The sequence below is a fragment of the Acanthochromis polyacanthus genome, chromosome 11, assembly GCF_021347895.1.
Source record: "Acanthochromis polyacanthus isolate Apoly-LR-REF ecotype Palm Island chromosome 11, KAUST_Apoly_ChrSc, whole genome shotgun sequence".
Taxonomy (NCBI): domain Eukaryota; kingdom Metazoa; phylum Chordata; class Actinopteri; family Pomacentridae; genus Acanthochromis; species Acanthochromis polyacanthus.
Genome location: NC_067123.1, coordinates 18616692 through 18638381, shown reverse-complemented (window position 1 = coordinate 18638381; position 21690 = coordinate 18616692). Strand labels below are relative to the sequence as shown.

At 41.2% G+C, this 21690-nt stretch overlaps 1 protein-coding gene across 2 annotated transcripts in view; it reads right to left on the bottom strand.

The window, feature by feature from the left end:
• The window catches only part of eepd1 (endonuclease/exonuclease/phosphatase family domain containing 1), a 40164-nt gene extending 18805 nt beyond the window's left edge, over window positions 1-21359 (bottom strand). The window contains exons 1-2 of one of the 2 annotated variants that reach the window (XM_022203581.2): window positions 21007-21359; window positions 20020-20925 (exon numbers count right to left, since the gene is read on the bottom strand). In XM_022203581.2, the coding sequence (XP_022059273.2) occupies window positions 20020-20867 (848 nt within the window). In that variant the 5' untranslated portion in view covers window positions 20868-20925; window positions 21007-21359. Of the gene's footprint in view, window positions 1-20019 lie in introns of both variants that reach the window. The other variant, XM_022203580.2, reaches the window with a different exon arrangement.
• Window positions 21360-21690: the final 331 nt, after the last annotated feature.

Sequence of the window (21690 nt, the reverse complement as noted above, 5' to 3'; positions counted from 1 at the left end):
ACAAGGCCTCACTTACTGCTCGCTCTATCTAGTTATGAACACTTCATAGTTAGGCTGATTTGTTAAGACATCAGTCTCGGAGATATCTGCTGATGACCTGATGCAACAAAGGAGAAGTGAATCTCATCTGTGGTTCTCACAGCAATTAAAATGTATATTTAAAATGACAAAAGGAACTTTTTATTTTAGACATTTCCTCCTGGTTCTCTGAATAAAAACAGATTTTACTGTGAAGAGTCCATAACAGAAGTACTTTCCTCTCAAGAAACAGTGCGCCATAATTTCAGTTAACTGATATTGAAGGAAACAATGAAGCCCAGTAATACCTTTAAACCAAGCCTTGCACACCACTCCTACTCAAAGTTAAAGGGGTGGAAATGTTGGCTTCTGATACAGTGTTCGACACACACAGTCACGTTGCAATATGGCAAAAGCAGAGCTTTATGCTGTCATCATGTACATGGCAATGGGACACTGAACTGCTGAGGACACAGAGTCAAACAGTGTTGACACAACAGATAAGAGTGGCACTACCCAAACTGGATTCTCAACAACATACATCCTCAGGGCGAATCCACTGTTTTGTTCAAAACTGGCAGAGAGCTGAGAAAATCTGACTAACTCTTACTGAGGCCCTTTGGACTGCTGTCCTGAATTCAATGTGCCAACACGTTGTTGTACTGTGAAGGAGGGGCCTTTACAGCCCAATAAACATTTATCTGTTTACTTTTAAAATGATTTTCCAGACCAACAGTCAGCACAATAAAAAGTGATAAATTTCTGAGAGGCACCAGCGCTTTCCCTCTGCATTCATTTGGCTCTGAAGAGGAACTGCTTTCCAAAGCAATCTGAGACAGAAGTGAGGAAGAAATTACTCAGCATTTCATTTGGATTTACACTTCATGGCATCCTGACATAAAGAAAATGGCAATTTATAGTAAATGGAATTAAATAAGTTTTCAAAATCCTGCCAGGTGACACCCACAATCGTCTAGAGCAAGGGTGTCAAACTCATTTTAGTTCAGGGGACGCATTCAGCCCAATTTGATCTCAAGTGGGCTGGACCAGTAAAATCAAACCATAATAGCCTATAAATAAACATAACTCTAAAATTTTCCCTTTGTTTTACTGAAAAAAAAGTATGTCTTTTTGCAAAACATTATGAAAAAGATGAAATTTCTAAAGGAAAATTTGCTTAATTTCAACAATATCATGCCTCAGTTTATCATTCTACACATTGCAACTTACAGATCCAATGTGTCTACAAAAGGCACATAACATTTAGCCACAATTATCTGGAACTGAACAACCTAGTATTTTACTTTGTTATCAGCATAACTTGTCAAGATCTAGAAATTATTTTAAATTTACATTCATTTCCACATCTGTGTAGTAATCCTGTCCACCTGAACCGACACACCACACAAACTAAATGGGAATTGTTAAAGACGAAGGTTTAATTTGTCGCCCTGCCTTGTAAATGTATAAAATTAATAAAGAAAAAATACACAAAGGTTGTGGCAGTGCAGTGGAAAAATTTAAAATAGCAGTGAATGTTGCTGAAACATTGTTTTCTCTGTTATTTTTACACTTTACGAAGTTATCCCGGGGGCCAAAATCGTCCCGCCAGCGGATTAATTCTGGCCGCGGGATGACTTTGAAAAGTGTCAAAATAAAAGAAATTCTTCAACAAAAAGGTCAATGCTATTTTAAATTTTTCCACTTCACTACCACAGCATTTATGTATGTTTGACCCCCTGTTTTCGAGTTTAATCTGAGCTGGTTACTACATTAGAGAGAAAAACTGCTGCTGCACAGAGTTACACAAGACATTATTCTAATACACACAGCTCAGTCTGCAGAACCGAACTGATACTCTGTGGTGCAACACAACGAAATGAAGTTGGTGGCGATACTTTGATCCCAAACACCTCTGACCCACTAATCTCAAATCAGCCACACAGAAAATCTCATTGCATAAGAGTCTTTTCTATTAGTGAAGTGCTGCTGCGCTGCTGCCGGGTATTACAGGGGCTCTATTACTACTCCAGACTGACTCACACTCACTTAGCTGAGTGCAGCAGCTCCCGTGAAGCTCAGGGACCAGCACCCGCATCATGTGTAATGTAATCAGTCAGCATTTGTGAAGGAGAACATGGACGGGTTACAACACAAATCCTCCGCACGTCAGGTGGACCCATCAAGGGCAAATTCAGACCATTTTCTGGACTTGTGAACTAATACTTCTACGGCTTTCAGGTCACACAGAAAGATGGCAGAGATCTCGGATTAGTGGAACATTGGCAACATATCATTGGATGCATATCAGATGAGGAGCTCAGCACACACTGGACCACCATGTGGGCAGCAGGATGTTATATGCAGCATCAAACACTACAGGACAGAGCTGAGGAGACCCATATGGTCCCATTAAATGTCCTGCTTGTAGCCATTTTTGTCAAATATCACCACTGATGGCAATCAAGAAAATCCCAAACAGATGCTCTAAAGCCCCTTTAAGACATGAAACACACTGCAGACATGATCCATACAGTATTTGGAATTAGACAGAACACTAAGTGATGTGTAAAACAGGACAATGCACGAGACAATACGACTCAAACCAATCTAATGGCAGTTTATCAAACTGTCCCAATAACAAACCGCTTAATTTACTCCTCATTTCGCCACCAAATAAAAGTCTCCATATGATGGATAATATGACAACAAATTCACCAGCAGGAAAATAAAAACATCCCAACAGCTCTAATGTATTTGAAAGTTACTGATGTTGTTGTTCCATGTTTGCAAATGCACCAAACTGGCTGTGTTCTAATGCTACAATGTGTTAGCTAATGGTGTTGAAAGGCTAATTGATGATTAGAAAACCCTTGTGCAATTATGTTAGAACATGAACAAAAGGCTGAGTTTTCACGGAAAACGTGAAATTGTTTGACCCCAAACTTTTGAACGGTAGTGTAGATAAAAATGAATTTAATTGAATTCTCGGTTTATAAATCTTAATCCTTTACCCATCAATTGTCCCAGATTCACAGTTACTGGAATTAGAATCAGCTAAAGCAGCCGCTGACACATATTCAGCAGCCAGTACAGTCAGTAAAAGACAAGGAGGTATGGAGGAGAAAACGGATGCTGATGTGTGTTAAGCTGAACAAGCTGAATACAGATTTATGTTGATTTTAAAAGCATTTTAAGTAATCATGAATTCAGTTATTAAAATCATACGACTTCATCCTTTCAGCACAGAAAATTGAAATTCTGGTAATCTGGGACCAGGTGAGGTAATATATCACATGCACTGTTGCCCAAACAACTCTTCCTAACTGGGTGCATCCTCAAGAAAGCATAGAGACTGCACTAAAAGAAAATAACTGCATTTTCACATAACAAAGCAATGGCTGCCCTCCGAAAATGTGAAGCAAACTACATGTTTTAAGAGCAAATTATTAGTGAGATTTCTGCAGCTTGTAACAACGAATTAAAACCATAGAAATCCTGCTGCTTCAGTGAGTTTAAATAATTGGAGAAACAAGGGTTTCTAGTGAAACAAGGGTTTCACTGGAACCACCGTTTGCATGAGGGTGCATGTGTAAGCACACAGGTGATGCAATGCACATTCCTGCTGGTGGCCTAATGCCATTTGGTAACCGACGACATGCTAATGTGGCAACAACGGCAAGGGTGGAGAGGAAGGCAAGTTAACACAGATACAAACAACCCAGATATCCAGATTTTTAAAGCCTGCCAGTATTTTACGAGGAAACAGGGCTTTGTTTAGGTAATTGCAGGGGTGTCGCCAATGATTAGTCAGTTCTCACACTGACTCTGTGGGTAAAGAGAAAAAGTGAAAAAGGGGAGTAAACCTGTCACGTGTCCTGCTTGTTCAATTGCTAAACTGAACTATCACTTACTGCCTTTGTTACGTTTATGGTCAGTGAGAAGCAAATATAAAACAATAGAAACAAGCAGTGTTTCCTCTTTACGCTCCAATAAAGGTTAGGTTATAGGAAGCTCTGGGTTACAAGTCATACGTTTCTGTACTGGAAAAGCAGCTATACTGTGTTTTAGTGAACAACATCAAATGTGAGCGCTACTGCATGAAACTTTATTAACTGATTAGCTGGTCAGTGGACATTCCATAGAACTAGAAAACAACCAAAAAAACAACAAAAAACAGATTTTAATTTAGATTTTTTGAATAATTTACAATTATTTTACAGATTTTCCTTGTTTTTTCTGCATAGTCTTTCAGTTACACACAATAACTAGTAAAATCACAGAAAAAGTATTTATTCACAATAGTAGACACAATGTGTAGCACTTTTGTCACAATATGTTCACTACCATTTAAAAGTTTGTGGTCGCTTAGAAACGCCCTTACTTTTGAAAGAAAAGCAGTTTTTTTTTTCAATGAAGATAACATTACATGAATCCAAAATCCAGTCTAGACATTGTTAATGTGGTAAATGACTATTCTATATGGGAAACAGCTGAATTTATAATAGAATATCTCCATAGGAGGACAGAGGAGCTTTTCCAGCAACCATCACTCCTGTGTTCTAATGCTACAGGATATATTTTCATACAAGAAGCAAAACATTATATACTTTATGTATTGCATGAAGCCAGGACCAACTACACACGTGGACAAAATTGTTGGTACCCCTCAGTTAAAGAAGGAAAAACCCACAATTCTCACTGAAATCACTTGAAACTCACAAAAGTAACAATAAATAAAAATTTATTGAAAATTAAATAATCAAAATCAGCCATTACTTTTGAATTGTTGATTAACATAATAATTTAAAAAAACAAACTAATGAAATAGGGCTGGACAAAAATGATGGTACCCATAACTTAATATTTTGTTGCACAACCTTTTGAGGCAATCACTGCAATTAAACGATTTCTGTATTTGTCAATGAGCGTTCTGCAGCCGTCAACAGGTATTTTGGCCCACTCCTCATGAGCAAACAGCTCCAGTTGTCTCAGGTTTGATGGGTGTCTTCTCCAAATGGCATGTTTCAGCTCCTTCCACATATGTTCAATGGGATTCAGATCTGGGCTCATAGAAGGCCACTTTAGAATAGTCCAACGCTTTTCTCTCAGCCATTCTTGGGTGTTTTTGGCTGTGTGTTTTGGATGGTTGTCCTGTTGGAAGACCCATGACCTGCGACTGAGACCAAGCTTTCTGACACTAGGCAGCACATTTCTCTCCAGAATGCCTTGATAGTCTTCATATTTCATCGTACCTTGCACACTTTCAAGACACCCTGTGCCAGATGCAGCAAAGCAGCCCCAAAACATTACTGAGCCTCCTCCATGTTTCACCGTAGGGACAGTGTTCTTTTCTTCGTATGCTTGGTTTTTGAGTCTATGAACATAGAGTTGATGTGCCTTACCAAAAAGCTCCAGTTTGGTCTCATCTGTCCAAAGGACATTCTCCCAGAAGCTTTGTGGCTTGTCAACATGCATTTTTGCAAATTCCAGTCTCGCTTTTTTATGAGTTTTTTTCAGCAGTGGTGTCCTCCTTGGTCGTCTCCCATGAAGTCCACTTTGGCTCAAACAACGACGAATGGTGCGATCTGACACTGATGTACCTTGGCCTTGGAGTTCACCTTTAATTTCTTTGGAGGTTGCTCTGGGCTCTTTGGATACAATTCCAACGATCCGTCTCTTCAATTTGTCATCAATTTTCCTCTTGCGGCCACATCCAGGGAGGTTGGCTACTGTCCCGTGGGTCTTGAACTTCTGAATAATATGAGCCACTGTTGTCACAGGAACTTCAAGCTGTTTAGAGATGGTCTTACAGCCTTTACCTTTAAGATGTTTGTCTATCATTTTTTTTCGGATGTCCTGGGACAATTCTCTCCTTCGCTTTCTGTTGTCCATGTTCAGTGTGGTACACACCTTTTCACCAAACAGCAGGGTGACTACTTGTCTCCCTTTAAATAGGCAGACTGACTGATTATGAGTTTGGAAACACCTGTGATGTCAATTAAATGACACACCTGAGTTAATCATGTCACTCTGGTCAAATAGTTTTCAATCTTTTATAGAGGTACCATCATTTTTGTCCAGGCCTGTTTCATGAGTTTGTTTTTTTAAAATAATTATGTTAATCAACAATTCAAAAGTAATGGCTGTTTTTGATTATTTAATTTTCAATAAATTTTTATTTATTGTTACTTTTGTGAGTTTCAAGTGATTTCAGTGAGAATTGTGGGTTTTTCCTTCTTTAACTGAGGGGTACCAACAATTTTGTCCACGTGTGTATAACTTTGCAAAATTGCAGCCAATTGTTATTTCAGCCCACAATCCATTCAGATTACCCAGACACAGTGAAGGAGGCCACTCTACGTAACAATACCGCTGATACTCTGTGTGCACGTGGACCAGCAGTATCAATAATCCTCATTTGAGTTTCCCTGCAAATCCATCTGTTTCTCCTGCTCAGCCGCCCTGCCCCACCCGGGACGGCTGGACCTCACGTTACGTAACTCACAGTTGGTGAGATCACAAGCAGAAACTTTGCCGCCTTCATGAATGGCGAGTGTACAGATTGTGTTTTCAGAACAAACAGGCCCGCGGTCACACAGACAATACCCCTTTCCTCTCCTGGAGGTCGGAGCACTCAGAGACCCCCGCTACTCTCCTGCTGGTTGAGATCCTGATCCTCCCATTTCCACTGGAAGGGATTCCAACCAGCACACATCAGCCGACCCGAGGTTCAGCCGTGTCATCAGGACAAGGAGGGGAACGCTGAGTCAGTGATAGTTAGTGCTTTGACTGGATTTTCAAGTCTTCAGAGGTCGACAGAATTATCCGCGTCTACTCCAGATAATCCTGACGCAGACAGTCCTCAAGAAGGCATGAACATAAGTGCAAAAACACAAACAAAGGTTGCACAGACTTTGCACCAGCGAGTCTAATCCTTCAGTGTCACCGTGACAACAGAAACCGTCTGCGGTGTCAAACAGGGCTCCATATCTGCTGCTGTCGTGTGGACACAAACACAGCACGATAAGGCAGAACCAAATGTCTGCTTCAGCATTTGTCAGATTAAGTAAAATCTGAGGGCAGACGCGAGGTTACATAATCAGAAGTGACGAGCGGCAGCAGCACAGATGACCTTGAACATAAATAACGCCTCGGAGGATTTTCAGGCCCTGAATGAGAAAAAGGGCTCCAGGGTGCACTTCAGCACAGAACGCATTTAAAGAGCACACAGCCTGAGGGGGAGGATCAGTACAGCACACCTCACTGTTGAGAGGGTTTAACTTCAGCTCGAGGTGGGTTTTGTTCCTCTATAGGCTTCAATTGTTCCTCTGTGTCAGGTAGCAATTTCCCTAACATACACAGCAAAACAACACACTGAAATTGTAACAGAACTATGGGGTGCAAAACAGAAAATTGCTTTTAAAAAGGAAGAGCACACCTGAGTATTATGTTCTGCGGGAGGATGCTGTCAACAATATTCAATGACATGTCAAATGCCGCTACAAAAATACACATAATGGCTCCTGGCTGAATCACTCATTCTACTATCGTACTTATTTAATGCAGCCGATAGCGCTGTAAAAGCTCTGAATGAACCAGGTAGGAAGCAAAGCAGCACCTCATGTGACCTCATGGTGAAGCAGATGGAAACCTTCAACCAGCAGGTTATCTTGAAATTAATTAAGTTGTTTCTTATTCTTAATTTCATAATAAGACACAACTGGAACGCAGAAATGACTAAAAAGTTAAGATTATCAGCAACAAACATACAATGTTTATCTCGCCATATTTTAGCTGCGTTGGAAATATCCCACATGCTGGGATTTGGATTATACTGCAGCAATAGTTTTTTTTAAGTATCTTTAAGGGTTACTCTTCAGTTCAAGTCATCTCTATATTTTTTTACATATTTATTTTAACCCATTATTACTTTGCATTTGATATTTCAGAAGTAAAGTACAATTAAGCCCAAGATTATTCATACTCCATCAAATACAGGAAAGTAACTTTTTCAGTTACACATCAGCATTTCACCTCAGATTTTATACAAAAAGATATGTGGGCAAGTCTGGAACCATTACCAATTTATTTAAGCAAGAAAGTGTAAAGAACATCTTTAGCAGGGTGAAAGCAAAAAAAAAAAACAAAAACTTGTCCAAAATAATCAATTGCAAACTCCTTATTTATTTTTATCACAGCCTCCAAATGATTCTTGTACTTGCTCACAAGCTTCTCACAAGAATCTGCAGGAATTTTGGATCACTCTTCCTTTGTAAATGCTTCAAGATCCTTCAAGTTGGAGGGTTTCCATGCTGTCACCCATTTCTTGAGCTCCATCCACAGGTTCTTCATGGGGCTTACATCAGGGCTCTGACTTGGCCACTTCATAACATTAATATCCTGGAATTTTCCTGGAACCATTTCTGCACCACTTGGATGTATGCTTCAGATCACTGTCCTGCTGATAGGTCCAATACTCCCCCAGGTTCAGGTTCTCTGTTGCCTGCTTGAGGTTTACTTTGAGAATCCTAACCTACTGCTCTTTCCTCATGATCCCGTCCACATTAACCAAGTTGCCAGGCTTGTTTGCAGAAAAGCAGCCCCACAGCACGTTGCTTCCACCTCCATATTTCACAGTAGGGACCGTGTGCTTTGGCTTGTAGGCTTTGCCCTTCTTTCTCCAGATGAAAGCCACATCTCTGTGCCCAAAAACCTAAATTTTTGTTTCATCTGACCAAAGAACAGATGACCAGAAGCTTTTGTCTTTCTCTAGGTGCACCTTTGCAAAGGTCAGACAATCTTTTATATGCTTTGGTTGAAGCAGGGGGGTCTTTCTTGGTCGATATCAATCGAAAACATTTTGGTGCAGTATCCGCTAGAGTGTCTGCCTTGATAGAGTCACACCACCTGCACTCAGTTCCTTGAGGACAGTCTTGGTGGTAGTCGTTGGATTGTTTTCAACGTCTGACTGTGAGAAATGTTTGGTACTTCTTGATGGTACTTTGCACTGCTGCCACCGGCACCTGAAATTGTCTGGAATTTCTTGTACCCTTTTCCTTCGTTTTCGGCATTTACAATGCACGCTCTCAAGTCCTCACTGAGCTCTTTGGTCTTTGCCATGGCAAGTCTTGAGTTGACTTGAAAATTACTGAAATGTCACAAGCAAATAGACTTTTATAGTCAGAAAACTGGTTAAAAAAACCAAAAAACTAAAACTCAGAAACATTGAAAACAATATTAAACAGTTTAGAGCCTTAGAAAGAATGGTTTGTTTGAACATCCTGTAGCTATCCGTCTTGGTATCACTTTGGCATGAATACTTTTGGACGTGGACATGGTGACTTTTTGTCAAAGTTGAATTGAACACCTTTAACAGTGTTACTTCAATTAACATAACTGGTCATGGTTTCAGACTTGCCTGCATGTCCTAGGTCTGTCAAATCTGAGGTGAAATACGGATGTGTAACTGAAAAAAAAAGAGAAGTTCCTTGTATTTGATAGGGGTATGAATAATTTTGGGCTCGAGTGTATCTTTTGTTTTTGTATTTTGCTGATTAAAAGAGATTTGCACTATTGACCACAGTGAGTCAGTTTGAGTTGCTGCTCAGTGTTAAAGTGCTGCTGCAGGAGATAAACAAGCCCAGATCAGCTTTGTTTAGCAGAAGAAATGGGGCTTGGAGCACTTTATTGGCCCGAGTGTCTCCTGGCTGGCAGCGTTGGTTTGGGCTGTGCCCCTAACTCACTGTCTCACTGTCCACCCACAATAAAATGCTACGCCAATGGAAATTTCCACATGAGCACCTAACACCCTGCATCAGCTCAGCACAGAGCTTCTTTGCAGCTCCCTGTCCTCATGACCTCAGCAGCCAGGCTAGCCACAAGCTCTCTGGATTCCTGTGAATCTCAGTTCAGTAACATCGCAGAAAACGTCGATGAGCGTCATGTTTCCCAGTGTATCTCTGACAGTCCTGTCAGTCTGTGAAAGGATTACAGGAGTGTGTGTCATTTCTGCCAAACACTGTGCCGCCTCCTACTTTATCCAGACCTTCTGTAAACAACACATATGTGCATCATCTCAGCTGCACAACTGCACTGGAATTGTGTACACTGTGGGAGCAGATCTGAAACACCATACCTGTAGGCAAAGATACTGCACACACAGCTCATTAACCAACTGCTTCCTGAATGTAATTACTGTGAACTGTTCATGAACATCTTACATGTGTTTAGCAGATAACCGAAGACAGGATGCTATTAGCCTAGCTTAGCATAAACAGCTTTAGCACTGCTCCTTTCAAAGGTACAAAACGCATCTACCAATAAAACGAACTATTTAACAGACTTGTTACCATTAATATCTCCCACACATTTTAGTGCAATAAAGGTTAATCAGCTATTAGGCCAACAGGACAAAATGTGCACTGATGTAAAATATTAAACCGAACTGTACAAAGGAACCAGAGAAAAACAACTATGCCTTGTACCTTGTGCAAACATTATTGCCATGTGATGTTTTGTTTTTGCAGCCACGCCTGCACTACAGTGTTTAATGGCTTTATGGCATTTACACAAGCCAAATGCTTTTCATGTATGAGAGAAGACAAACCTGACCAGCACCGAAAGGCATCACTGTTTACACATTGATCAAAAGATACTGGTTCAGAATCTCCATGATGCATCAGGCTACTTTCCAATCCAGCAATTTGAGTCTTCCCTCAGTTGGAGTTACTTAACCCTTTGATGTGCAGCGTAGGTCAGGAGATACCCATTTTCCATTGGATTTGGGTCACTTTTAAATCATGTTGTGCATGAAAGGGTTAATAATGGATGAAGGTTCTTTAGGAATTTGACCATTCTGTGTCCATGTTTGACTGAACACCAGCACTCAGTTACAGCACTGAGTGATGTAATTTCTTTATGAAAACACATAAAACTGTCCGATTGATTTTACCCTAAAATGTTCCTACATAGATAACGATGCAGCAGACAGTGTCAAAGTAGGAAACGCCCATGTGCTCCATATTTAAAATTTAATACACATAATGTTGGTTTATGCAATTACATCTCAGATTTTCATTCTTTTATTATATTTATTTTAGATGGAGAAAATTCTTTTAGATGTATCGAGTAATTATCTCATAGAGAACCTTAGGGAAAACCCTATTATTCTATTACCAGAGATCTGCGAAGTTTCTTTGATATTAATCAGTTGATTGTTTATTATATAATTTTTTTAACATACAGGGTGTCCCAAAAAATTTAGCATCATTTCGCAGGCCAGTAATTTTGGCAATTCTTATTGAAATAACCTCAAATTTTCACAGAACGTATAGAAAAAGATCAGGATTTTATATTTAATGTTTTGTTTTTGTTCTTTTTTCAGGTTGAGACATGCCGTTCACTCCTAAAGAAAAGTCATTTTGCGTCTTGGAATATGCTGACGTTGATGATGGTCTACCAGATCCTTTAGCTCTGCATAAGCAGCCTTCCTCTTTAAATTTTTGGTACCAAGTCCATATTTGTTTGCCAGGTGGTGAAATTTTTTCCAAATTTTGCATTGAAGACATGCTGCACAGTCTTGGGTGACTGTGTGTGACATATTCCAAGATGCAAAATGACTTCTCTTTGGGAGTGAACGGCATCTGTGAAAATTTGAGGTTATTTCAACAAGAATTTCCAAAATTATTGGCCTGTGAAATGATGTCAAACTTTTTTGGGACACCCTGTATTTAAATTGGTATAAAGTAGAAAAGAAGTAGAAAAACTAAAAAATATTTACATTTGACAAGGTGGCATCATGGACGGTATGACCCAAATCAAAAAGCCTCTTATTAATCAACTAAACATTTCAGCTCTGTAATACAGCTTGCCGTTTGTGAATCTGGGGAAATAATAAAACTAACATGTACAGTGGAGGTCAGAAGGGGCCCAAGAACTCACTTTTCAGGGTGAATCAGGATATTAATTCTGCCATTGCAGTTTGATTTCAACTACTTAATTCACTAAAACATCAGCTGTATCAGAAAAACACTGCGTGTAAATTCAGTTGGACTAATGTGGAAGAGACAAAAGAGCAAACAAAGAACTACAGAACTGTGTATACACGACAAACGGGTTGTGATCATGAATACCATTAGTATGATTATTTAATACAGTAAATGCAGCCGTTCAGGTGGTTTGAAGCTCTGGTGGTTTGAAGCTTTCAGTTCTCTGTGGAGTAATGAGGAGCTAAACAGGTAGCAGAGACAGATCAGATTAGACAGTAAAATTTAACAACTGAGCAACAACAGCAACTGCTCAAAGACCTGGAATATCATCAGCACCTGATTATCATGTAATTGGCTTTAACTGCTGCAGTGTAAACACAGCAGGCTGCTTTATTATCTGTTATTCTCCTGTTAACAGCATGAAGGAACGGTAGAGATGTGAGAGACTGGACAGTGACAGCATTTTTCTTTTAGTCAGTATACTGGCTGCAGATGTGTTTGTCTGCATGTGTATATTTATGAGTATGATTTATTTATTTTGATCAGTCACCATGGAATCAGAGAAAAGATCTGATGTTTTGCATATAGAGTGTATAGCATTAAGCAAATTTTCAATTTTTGTCCCTGGTAAACAAGAGAAAGTAGACAAAGAGAACCAACACCACCAACAAAAACAGCACAGACAACATTTCTGACTAACCTAAAGCAGTGCAGATTTTTTTAAAACTGGTTTTTGAGATCTTCTATACATGGAGATTAAATTTAAGTTGAGGGTCTAATACAACTTAAAGATACTTGAATTCTGTCACTGAGCTGATTTCTTGATTTTGTACATTAACTTAATAACTTGAGTTTAATACAAGGTGATTTGACAAAAATAAGAACGTGTCAGCTACACAACTGAGTTTCCAATAAGGGAATAAACTTCCCCACAAACCAAAAGAAACCACAGAATGGTGCGAGACTGCTTTGACAACGATGTAGATGTTTGTCTGGCATCTGTTGCTTTTTTCACACAGTGTTCTCCTGAGAATCTACAGCTAGCTTGTAGAGGAACTCTCCTCTGGGTGCGTGATGTCAGCCTGCAGTCCTCTATCATCAACAGCCCTGCCGGCAAGGTCAGGGGTCGACACAGACATAGCAGCACTGAAAACAAACCCTCACCACTTTCATTATGGTGAAAAAAAAGAAGTAAAAACAACCTTGAGTAACCTTTAAGGTTCATCCTGTTCTGGTCACAAGACTGACACAGATGTTCCGGCTACATGATCGAAAAGCCAAATTCTCATTCACCCGAGGCAAAAATGCAACAGGAGCTAACTTTGTTGATAATAATTTACACTTTAAAGGAGGTTCAGGTATCCTTCTAACAACAAGTTAACTTTACTCTCACTACTTCTGTTGCTAAGGCAACAAATGACAGTCCAGAGCACCTTCTCAGGTTTCAAGATGAACTGGTTACATCAGTTTTTTTCATGCATTTCTTCACAGAAAACACAACAGGATGTAAGATTTTGGCCGGTGTGTTATTTAAGTTTCAATAAAACAAGGTTAGCCATGGTGCCCTGCCTCCAGTCTTAATGCTAAGCTAAGCTAACCATTCTCATACGCCATGAGGGGGGTTTTGATCATCTCATCTCAACCTATTAGCTACCTCTTGTCTTTGGCAGTCTGATTTCCCAGATGTCAGTTGAAGCTATAAGCCTACGAATGGTCGCTCATTTCCAGGATTTGCACATTACTGTTCACAAAATCCACTTCGTTACAGAAAACAACAGCGTCCCAGCAGCAACTTGGATCGTGCAGTAAGGAAGCCCTTCTACTTCTTTTCTGTGGATTATCCATTTTATCACAGTGCTTATCTCCTGGCACGCAAATGTTTTACCGCAACAGTCCCTCTCTTACAATTCTGAGGAACATCAAAGCAGCATCCTTCGCTCAGCTCCAACCGAGATGAGTGCAGCTGGTTTAAAGAAAAACACACATGCCAGGGCGATTTTCCTCCTATAGCAGAATGATGTTGAGGTGCAGCCAATAGACAGGCCAAGTGACACTGTGTGTGTGTGTGGTAAAGCGCCACGTATGGTGGGATGTATACTGGATGAATGCCAGCTGTCACGCTGTAAAAAGTGTTGTTTTTCCCTTTCAGGTTTGGACAGAGAGGATAAATGTCACATATTTTGTATAAGCTGTTTTGCAAGACAGAAGATGCTGTGTGAATGTTTCAAAAACAGAGACAGGCGAATTCCACTGTGTTGTGCAAGAAGATGGAGCCCTAAAAGAAGTGCAAACACTGAGGAAGCGTCCTCCTGCAACCCGTCATGCAGAAAGATCTGACAGCAACACAGCCAGAGCCACATTTTCACTTTCTGAGTCAAGTGAGTCCCTGTCAGCTCACATCTACACCTTGATCCATATTACCCCCGCTCTTCAGGGCCAGTGGCAGCTCTTTCACTTCCCTTCGGGCCACTATGTGGTGATGACTAACAGCCAGCTGATTACTAACATCAGCAGGCCTGGGAAGTGTGGTGGCTGAGCGCAGTTTGCAGTGTAACCTTCAGTTAGTGGGAGTTCATTGAACTCTAGTAGCTCTCTGCTTGTGCCTGGAGGAAAGCCAGGAAGTGTGTAAACTCAGCCTGGATCTTGTGATTGCTTGCGCAGCGGGGCCGAGCGCTGTGCAAACACAGTGTATCTCGTCCACAGCGTCCTCCACCTACTGCCGACTGTTCCTCCATAACAATGATCCTTACAATGTCACCATTAGGCCTGTTAGCTTGGCTTGGGAACACAGGAAAAGGGAGGCATTACTGAAGGAAACGTTGGAGAGGGTGGGTGGGTGGATTGGACTGAGGATGAAGAGGAAGCAGATAGAGGGGAAGATGGCGCCAAAGGTAATCAGACGGTTGTTGTTCTAGCATGCACGTTCCCTGTTCAAATGGAGCGGTCAAGTGATGTACCTGAAGCTGTTTGCTCTGGGTGTGGTGCACCTTCAAGGATGACTTGATCAATGTGGACAATTTTCAAGTTACATGAAGAAATACCACCACAAACTCTGTCATCATCCATTAACTACAAAAGGAAGAAGCCAACAGGTTCAAACACAGAACTTTCTTCCTCTGAGGTGCACCAAACTCTTAAAACTCAACATATTGAGTCCATCATTAATCAGTAACAGCGCTCGATTTAGACGGTCACCAGGTCGCCGCGAGCGCCGGGAATCATGGGTGGTTGATGGCATCATACAAAGTGGCTGCCTCCATGAAGAAAACATGATAGGCGGTTCAGCTCGATCGAGCGCTCGATTTAGACGGTCGCCAGGTCGCCATTTGCGACTAAAAACGTCCCAAATGGCGACCTGGCGACCGTCTAAATCGAGCGCTGAGTAAGTCTGTCCCTGGTCAGTAGCACGAAGAAATCAAATGCTTCAGCGACAGTGCTCGTTAGCTCATCAAAAAGTGTCTGAATCCACCACAATTTTATAATGACATAATATCAGGAGCAACATCTGATGAAAAACTTTCTTCTCACAGGATTGACCAGGTACACTACCGTTCAAACGTTTGTGGTCATCCAGACAATTTCATGTCTTCCATGAAAACTCACACTTTAATTCATGTGCAAACATAATTGCACAAGGGTTTTCTAATCATCAATTAGCCTTTCAACACCATTAGCTAACACAGTGTAGCATTAGAACACAGGAGTGATGGTTGCTGGAAATATTCCTCTGTAGCCCTATGGAGATATTCTATTAAAATCAGGCATTTCCAGCTAGAATAGTCATTTACCACATTAGTAATGTGTAGACTGGATTTCAAATTACTTTAATGTTATCTTCATTGTAAAAAAAAAAAGCCTTTCTTTCAAAAATAAGGACATTTCTAAGTGACTCCAAACTTTTGAACAATAGTGTATGTGGAGGTCAGGGTCTGGAAATTTGTGTACAACTACTTGAGTCGCTTTTCACAAATACAACACCATAAAAGCCTCAAAAAAGAGGCTGTCTGAAAGTGTTATCACCTTTAGTGAGATTAATTACACTGAGACCACAAAGGTACACCAAACACCGGTGTTCTTGGACAGACAGCGGGGATGCAGTGAGACGAACCAACACCAATCTAAACCCTGCAGCAACACCACCTTCAGGTCTCAGTCTGATTCCAAACAGTTCCTACAGAGGGTCATCTTACCACTTACAGACAGGCGACAACTAAAGGAAAAACCTGAACCCTTCACCCCTACAGTGAGGCCATCCTGTAGAAGGGTCGCTGCAAATCAATATTAAGTTGTTCTGAGTGACAACTTTCAACCTATGAAAAACATTTCTATCCTGATGGAATGTCTTTGGAGGAACGGTGTTCAAACCCCCTGTAGAGTTCCAGGGACCTGGAGAATTGATTTGTCACCCATCTGCCCAAAAGTAAAAACAAAGTTGTTCTGAATGAAGGCACTATAAATCTGGATAGAAAGCCTGCTGTCACAGGAGGAAGCAAGACACAACGAACGGGACAACTGTGGATACTGACACAAAACTGTCTTTCCCTGAAATTCATAGAGTGACAGATGTAAAAATGAATGCTTGGAATGCGCCGTTCATTCTTCCGAGATTGAGGCTTACTTTGCTTTGCAGTAAAATTGAAACGGTTGATCAATCTGCAAAATGATTTATTGGCAACTATCAGGAGGCAATCAATCATTTCTGTCATGTTTTTCAAGGAAAAGTCACTGGCTCCAGCTTTTCAAATACAAGTAATCCTCTCTTTATCATGTATGATAGTTAAAGGAAAACATTTAAAAATCTGCTTTCCACTTCTGCTGTCACCATTTTTCTTGTCAACAGAGAAGAAGCCCCCAAATAATAAGAAACTGTAGCAAATAGGCAAAATTACTGCTTTACAAGGCTGAGTGATTGAAACATCTGATCTCTACTGATTCCTGCTGAATAAAATTAGTTGCCTCTGATAAAGACCAAACTAAGGCTGAAAAGTAGCTGCACAGGACTCCACAGTGAACTGGGGCCAAGGATGAACAAAAAAAGACACGGCGAATTTTTAAACTTGGACGGGCCACTTATTGAAATGAGATACAATATCTCCAAAGCACGATAAGAAAAGCCGTTTGTTCTGGGGCCACTTCTACTGAATCCTTTTTTAATATATTTGGAAAGCACTGCTTTGCAGAGGCCATGACAGAACAGTTCAGTAGCACAGATGTACAGCCACGGCCATAAGTTTGGACACAGCATGACTTACTATGTCTGTTTTGAGGTCTATGACAGAACATAACTAATATTTTTTGACAGCACCAGTTTAATTAGTCAAAAAAATCAACAAGGGATATAATATTATCAATAAATTCCAACAATTGGAACAACTTTGTTCCCAAAACATAATATTAGAATAACAAAAAAATGGCGTACTTTCACAACCGAATTTGGTAAGAATAACAAAATGACACCAAACTCTTTTGATGTTTTTTTTAAAATATGAAACTTAATATAGTTCTCAGGAGTTGTGTACTGTATTGTAAGTGACAATTTTGTGGTATTTTCTAAGATTCACAAGCGTCATGGTACTTGTGTCCAAACTTATGGCCATGGCTGTATGAGGAAAAAAACTAACAGAGAGGAGTTAAAATGTACTTAGTTACATTTTTCCATTAAGGAAAGTCATCTATAAAAATGACAAACTCTTGAATTAAGTTTGGTAAATAAAATTCAGGTTCTAAATTTGAAATGATACAACTAGAAAATTGCAAAGGCTGCAATTTAGGATGTACACGACTGTAGAAAAGTTTGGGGTCACCCAGGCAATTTCAGGTTTTAAATGAAAACTCACATTTTTATTCATCATTCATCAATTAGCCTTTCAACACCATTAGCTAACACAATGCAGCATTAGAACACAGCAGTGATGGTTGATTGTTTCTCTGTACCTCCATATAGATATTCCATTAAACATCAGTCATTTCCAGCTAGAATAGTCATTTACCACATTAACAATGTCTAGACTGGATTTCAAATTACTTTAATGTTATCTTCATTGTAAAAAAAAAAGATTTTCTTTCAAAAATAAAGACATTTCGAAGTAACCTCAAATTTTTTTTAACAGTAGTGTTTATGTTTAACACACGTCTGCGTCAGGGTTGTGTCAATGGTTTTACAAATTCATGTGATCCTTCTTGTGTGACAGTCAGGTAGCAAAGTTCCATCTCATGCTTTAAATCTGTTACACAGTGACTATTGGACTAAAGCTTGGCTTTAAAAATATATTACAAATCAAGTCACTATATCTATCAGAAAATCCCTCACTTATCCAGCCATAGACACTAACTATACATACCAACTATACTGGCAGTTGTAGACATGTTCAGCATGAACACCTTCTCATGCCCCCCCCCCTCCCCCCCCCTCCCCTCCAAACAGGTCAGATCTCAACCACCCAAGCAGAAACCAAACAGCTCCTGGCACTTTAACTTGTACACCAGCCAGCCAGTGTAACCTGGTGCCAACAAGTTACTGAGACTCAGGTCACAACCTGCTCAAGAAAGTGTGTCATGATGCAAGAAGAGGCCGGATAAAGTCAGAATCCGGTGTGTCGTTTAGAGCTTTTAGACAAAGTGACCTGAGCAGCTCGTTCTCACAGAAACACACACAGAATCCCATCCAATTAATCTCATTATTCAAGCCCTGAACCTGACACTGAAACTGTGGCAGATGAATCCACCGAGACCTGTTCTCCTGCTATCTGCTGCACTCTGAGGGGGGGTGGGGGGGACTCTTAAAGTGGTCAGGTCCAGATTGTCGTGCTCTCACTGCCTTTCACTCATGTTTTTTGACAAGCGAGACCCTGTCAGACGACAACATACTCAGAGAATGTGAGAGGTAGCGTCACTCAGAGCTCATCACAGCAGGTCTGAGCCAGACACCTGCTGCTGCCATATTGTTGGCATCGTGGTTGAGCTTTTAGCGTCGTACATGATCAAAGAGCCACTAGTGAGATTAAGGTCCGGCTGGGTCATTTAAAAAACAATCAAAGGCAACTTTACTGTTTTATATTGAAGCTTTTTCAATAAGCTTTCCTTTTTCTAAGGAAACCACACCAAACAGTCAGGATTTATATTCTTTCTCGTTCCTTCTTTAAAGTGTGGAGGACGGTGTGAAGAATCTTCTCTATGGTTCCAGAAAAAGGCTCACTTTGCATCAGCTGCTTTGGACCACTTTGGTTTCTAGATGACACAGTTGGCACACGCTGGTGTGGAGCATCTGTGCCAGCAAGTGTGGCCCTGATGGCCCCCTATTAAAGATGGTGGAGCTTCAACAACAAATTGGAGCTTTCTGCCACTTTGCAGCCACACTTTGGGGTAAAATGTGTTTGGATATGTGTAAGCACCTGAATAAGCACAGCTCCAAGTGTCAGATTTTAAATGTAATTTTCTAAACAATGTACTGTTCTTTTACCGATTTTTCCTATTTCTTCAAATTGCAGATTATAATAAATATCATCCCAGGGGAAAAGGTATTAATGTACAAGTTAACATGGGGGAAAATTGGTCGGAAATATGAATAACATTATTCTGTATTTTTTACAGATTGGTCTATTTAATGTATGTAGTAGAAACATCATAGATTTATGATCAACAATATTAATAGAAAATTGTTAAAAATAGAAAATCCCAAGTCAAGCTTAGTCCTTAAATGATGGGTGATAATGGATGCACTGATCACTGCTGTCTTTTGAGTTGCTTGGTTTAAATTGTTCCCATTTTTATTCTCTTCAGTAATAAAGCAGCCTATTTAAACGTGTTTTTGTGTCAATCAGTGGCTTTCGTACGTCTTGCTCTCGATTACAAACAACAAGATCAAGTTTGGTTTTACCTTTGACGTCATCATTACCATCATGACGCACCTGTCATCATCTGATCATGTTGAATGACCACCCTGCCTGTCTGTCTGTCTGTCTGTCTGTCCCCCCCTCAGGTGTGATGTCTGGCTGGGCCTACAGGTACTCACTCGTTCTCCAGCAGGGTCATGCAGACCACCTCCTTCACTCCCGGGTTGTTGGCCTTGTCGCAGGAGCAGCCCTGCAGGCTCCACGTGGCCACACGCACCACCGGCTTCCCCTCCCGGAGCCCGAGCGGGGGCTCCACGTTGGGCCGCACAGAGATGATCTGGGTCGGTCCTCCTGGTGGGAGGTCCAGGTCGTCGCTCCTGAGACTGAATGAAGTGGGGCTGGGGTGAGACTTGGTGGTGCAGGTGAGCCCTCCGTTGGTGTTGGTGGATGGAGCCCTGGAGCGCTCCACGAACACCTGGAAGCGGATTTTGTCCAGCAGGGAGCTGTTGATGTGGTTCACCCTCACCAGGTCCTCGATGCTCTTGAACGGGCCATGCTCTGCCCGGTAGGCCACGATGTTCTTGGCGATCTTCTCCGTGATGCCCCTGATGCTCATGAGCTGCGCAGGGGTGGCGGTGTTAATGTTCATGCCGGTGCTGGACTGGTGCTCCAGGTCTTTGCGCAGCGAGGACGGGGAGTGCTGGGACGAGCTGGTCCTGCTGGAGACGCAGATTTCCAGTTTGATCACCTCAAGTTTGGTGGCTCCGATGCCGCTCACCAGAGCCAGGTCCTCCACCTTCTTAAAGCCGCCGATACAGTCCCGGTACTCCACGATGTTCTGCGCCACGGTGCGGTTGACCCCCGGCAGAGTCATGAGCTCCTCCTCGGTGGCCGTGTTGATGTTCAGCCGCTCCTGGTTCACCATGATGTGGCTGAAATTGCATGCAGCGCTGAATTTGCGCTTTCCGCAGCTGAAGTCTGTGGGGTCCTTGGGGATGGAGCGGTGGCAGCCCAGATTCCCACCCATGGCTCCGGAGGGTCACCGGGGCTCGGAGCAGACGGAGAAACAACCGGCACGAAGGAAACTACGGAGGAGCGGAGAGGTGAGAGTCAGCGTTACGCACACATCCCGGTGCTGCTTATTAACGGGGATCAGTCATACGCACCACAGCAGCCGTCCTCAGCCCGGACACATGCCGCCCTCAGCGGCTCCGACACGCTCTGAGCTCTGTGGAGCTGAGTGCAGATAAGAGCTGGATCCGGTAAACTTTGTCCTCAGACTCTCCGTGTCTGCCTGGCCACAGGTCGGCCTGGACACGCTCATCTGACGGGGAGACGCTCACATCAATACAAACCATCCTCACACCACGTCAAGTTATACATTCACACCGGAACACCGAGTGGCCGTCTTCAAAGTAAAAGCACCGTCAGACCAAATCGAAGTGTGGTTCAGCCAGACGAAAAAAACAACTACATGAATATGGAAGAAACCAAATAAATAAATAAATAGGCATGTAATCTTTTTTTTTTTTTTTTTAATTTAGCTCAAAATGACATTCTTCTAATGTTTTTTTCGTTTTCATTTCAATTTTTACTCATTTACACATTTCTTTTCACATTTAAGTTTTCATTTTAAGATTTATTACTATTCCCATTTATCATATACACTCATTTTGTCTAAACATTGAATAATTTGTGCAATATCAATATTTAATTTACATACAGACAGCAGGTTTACTAGCGCAACACTTAATTTTACATTGAGGTTTTCAAAGTGCTTTAAAGGAAACGGATGAAAAACACGTAAAAAGAAAAACGCAAACTGCAGCCAGTTAAAGTAAAATTAATTA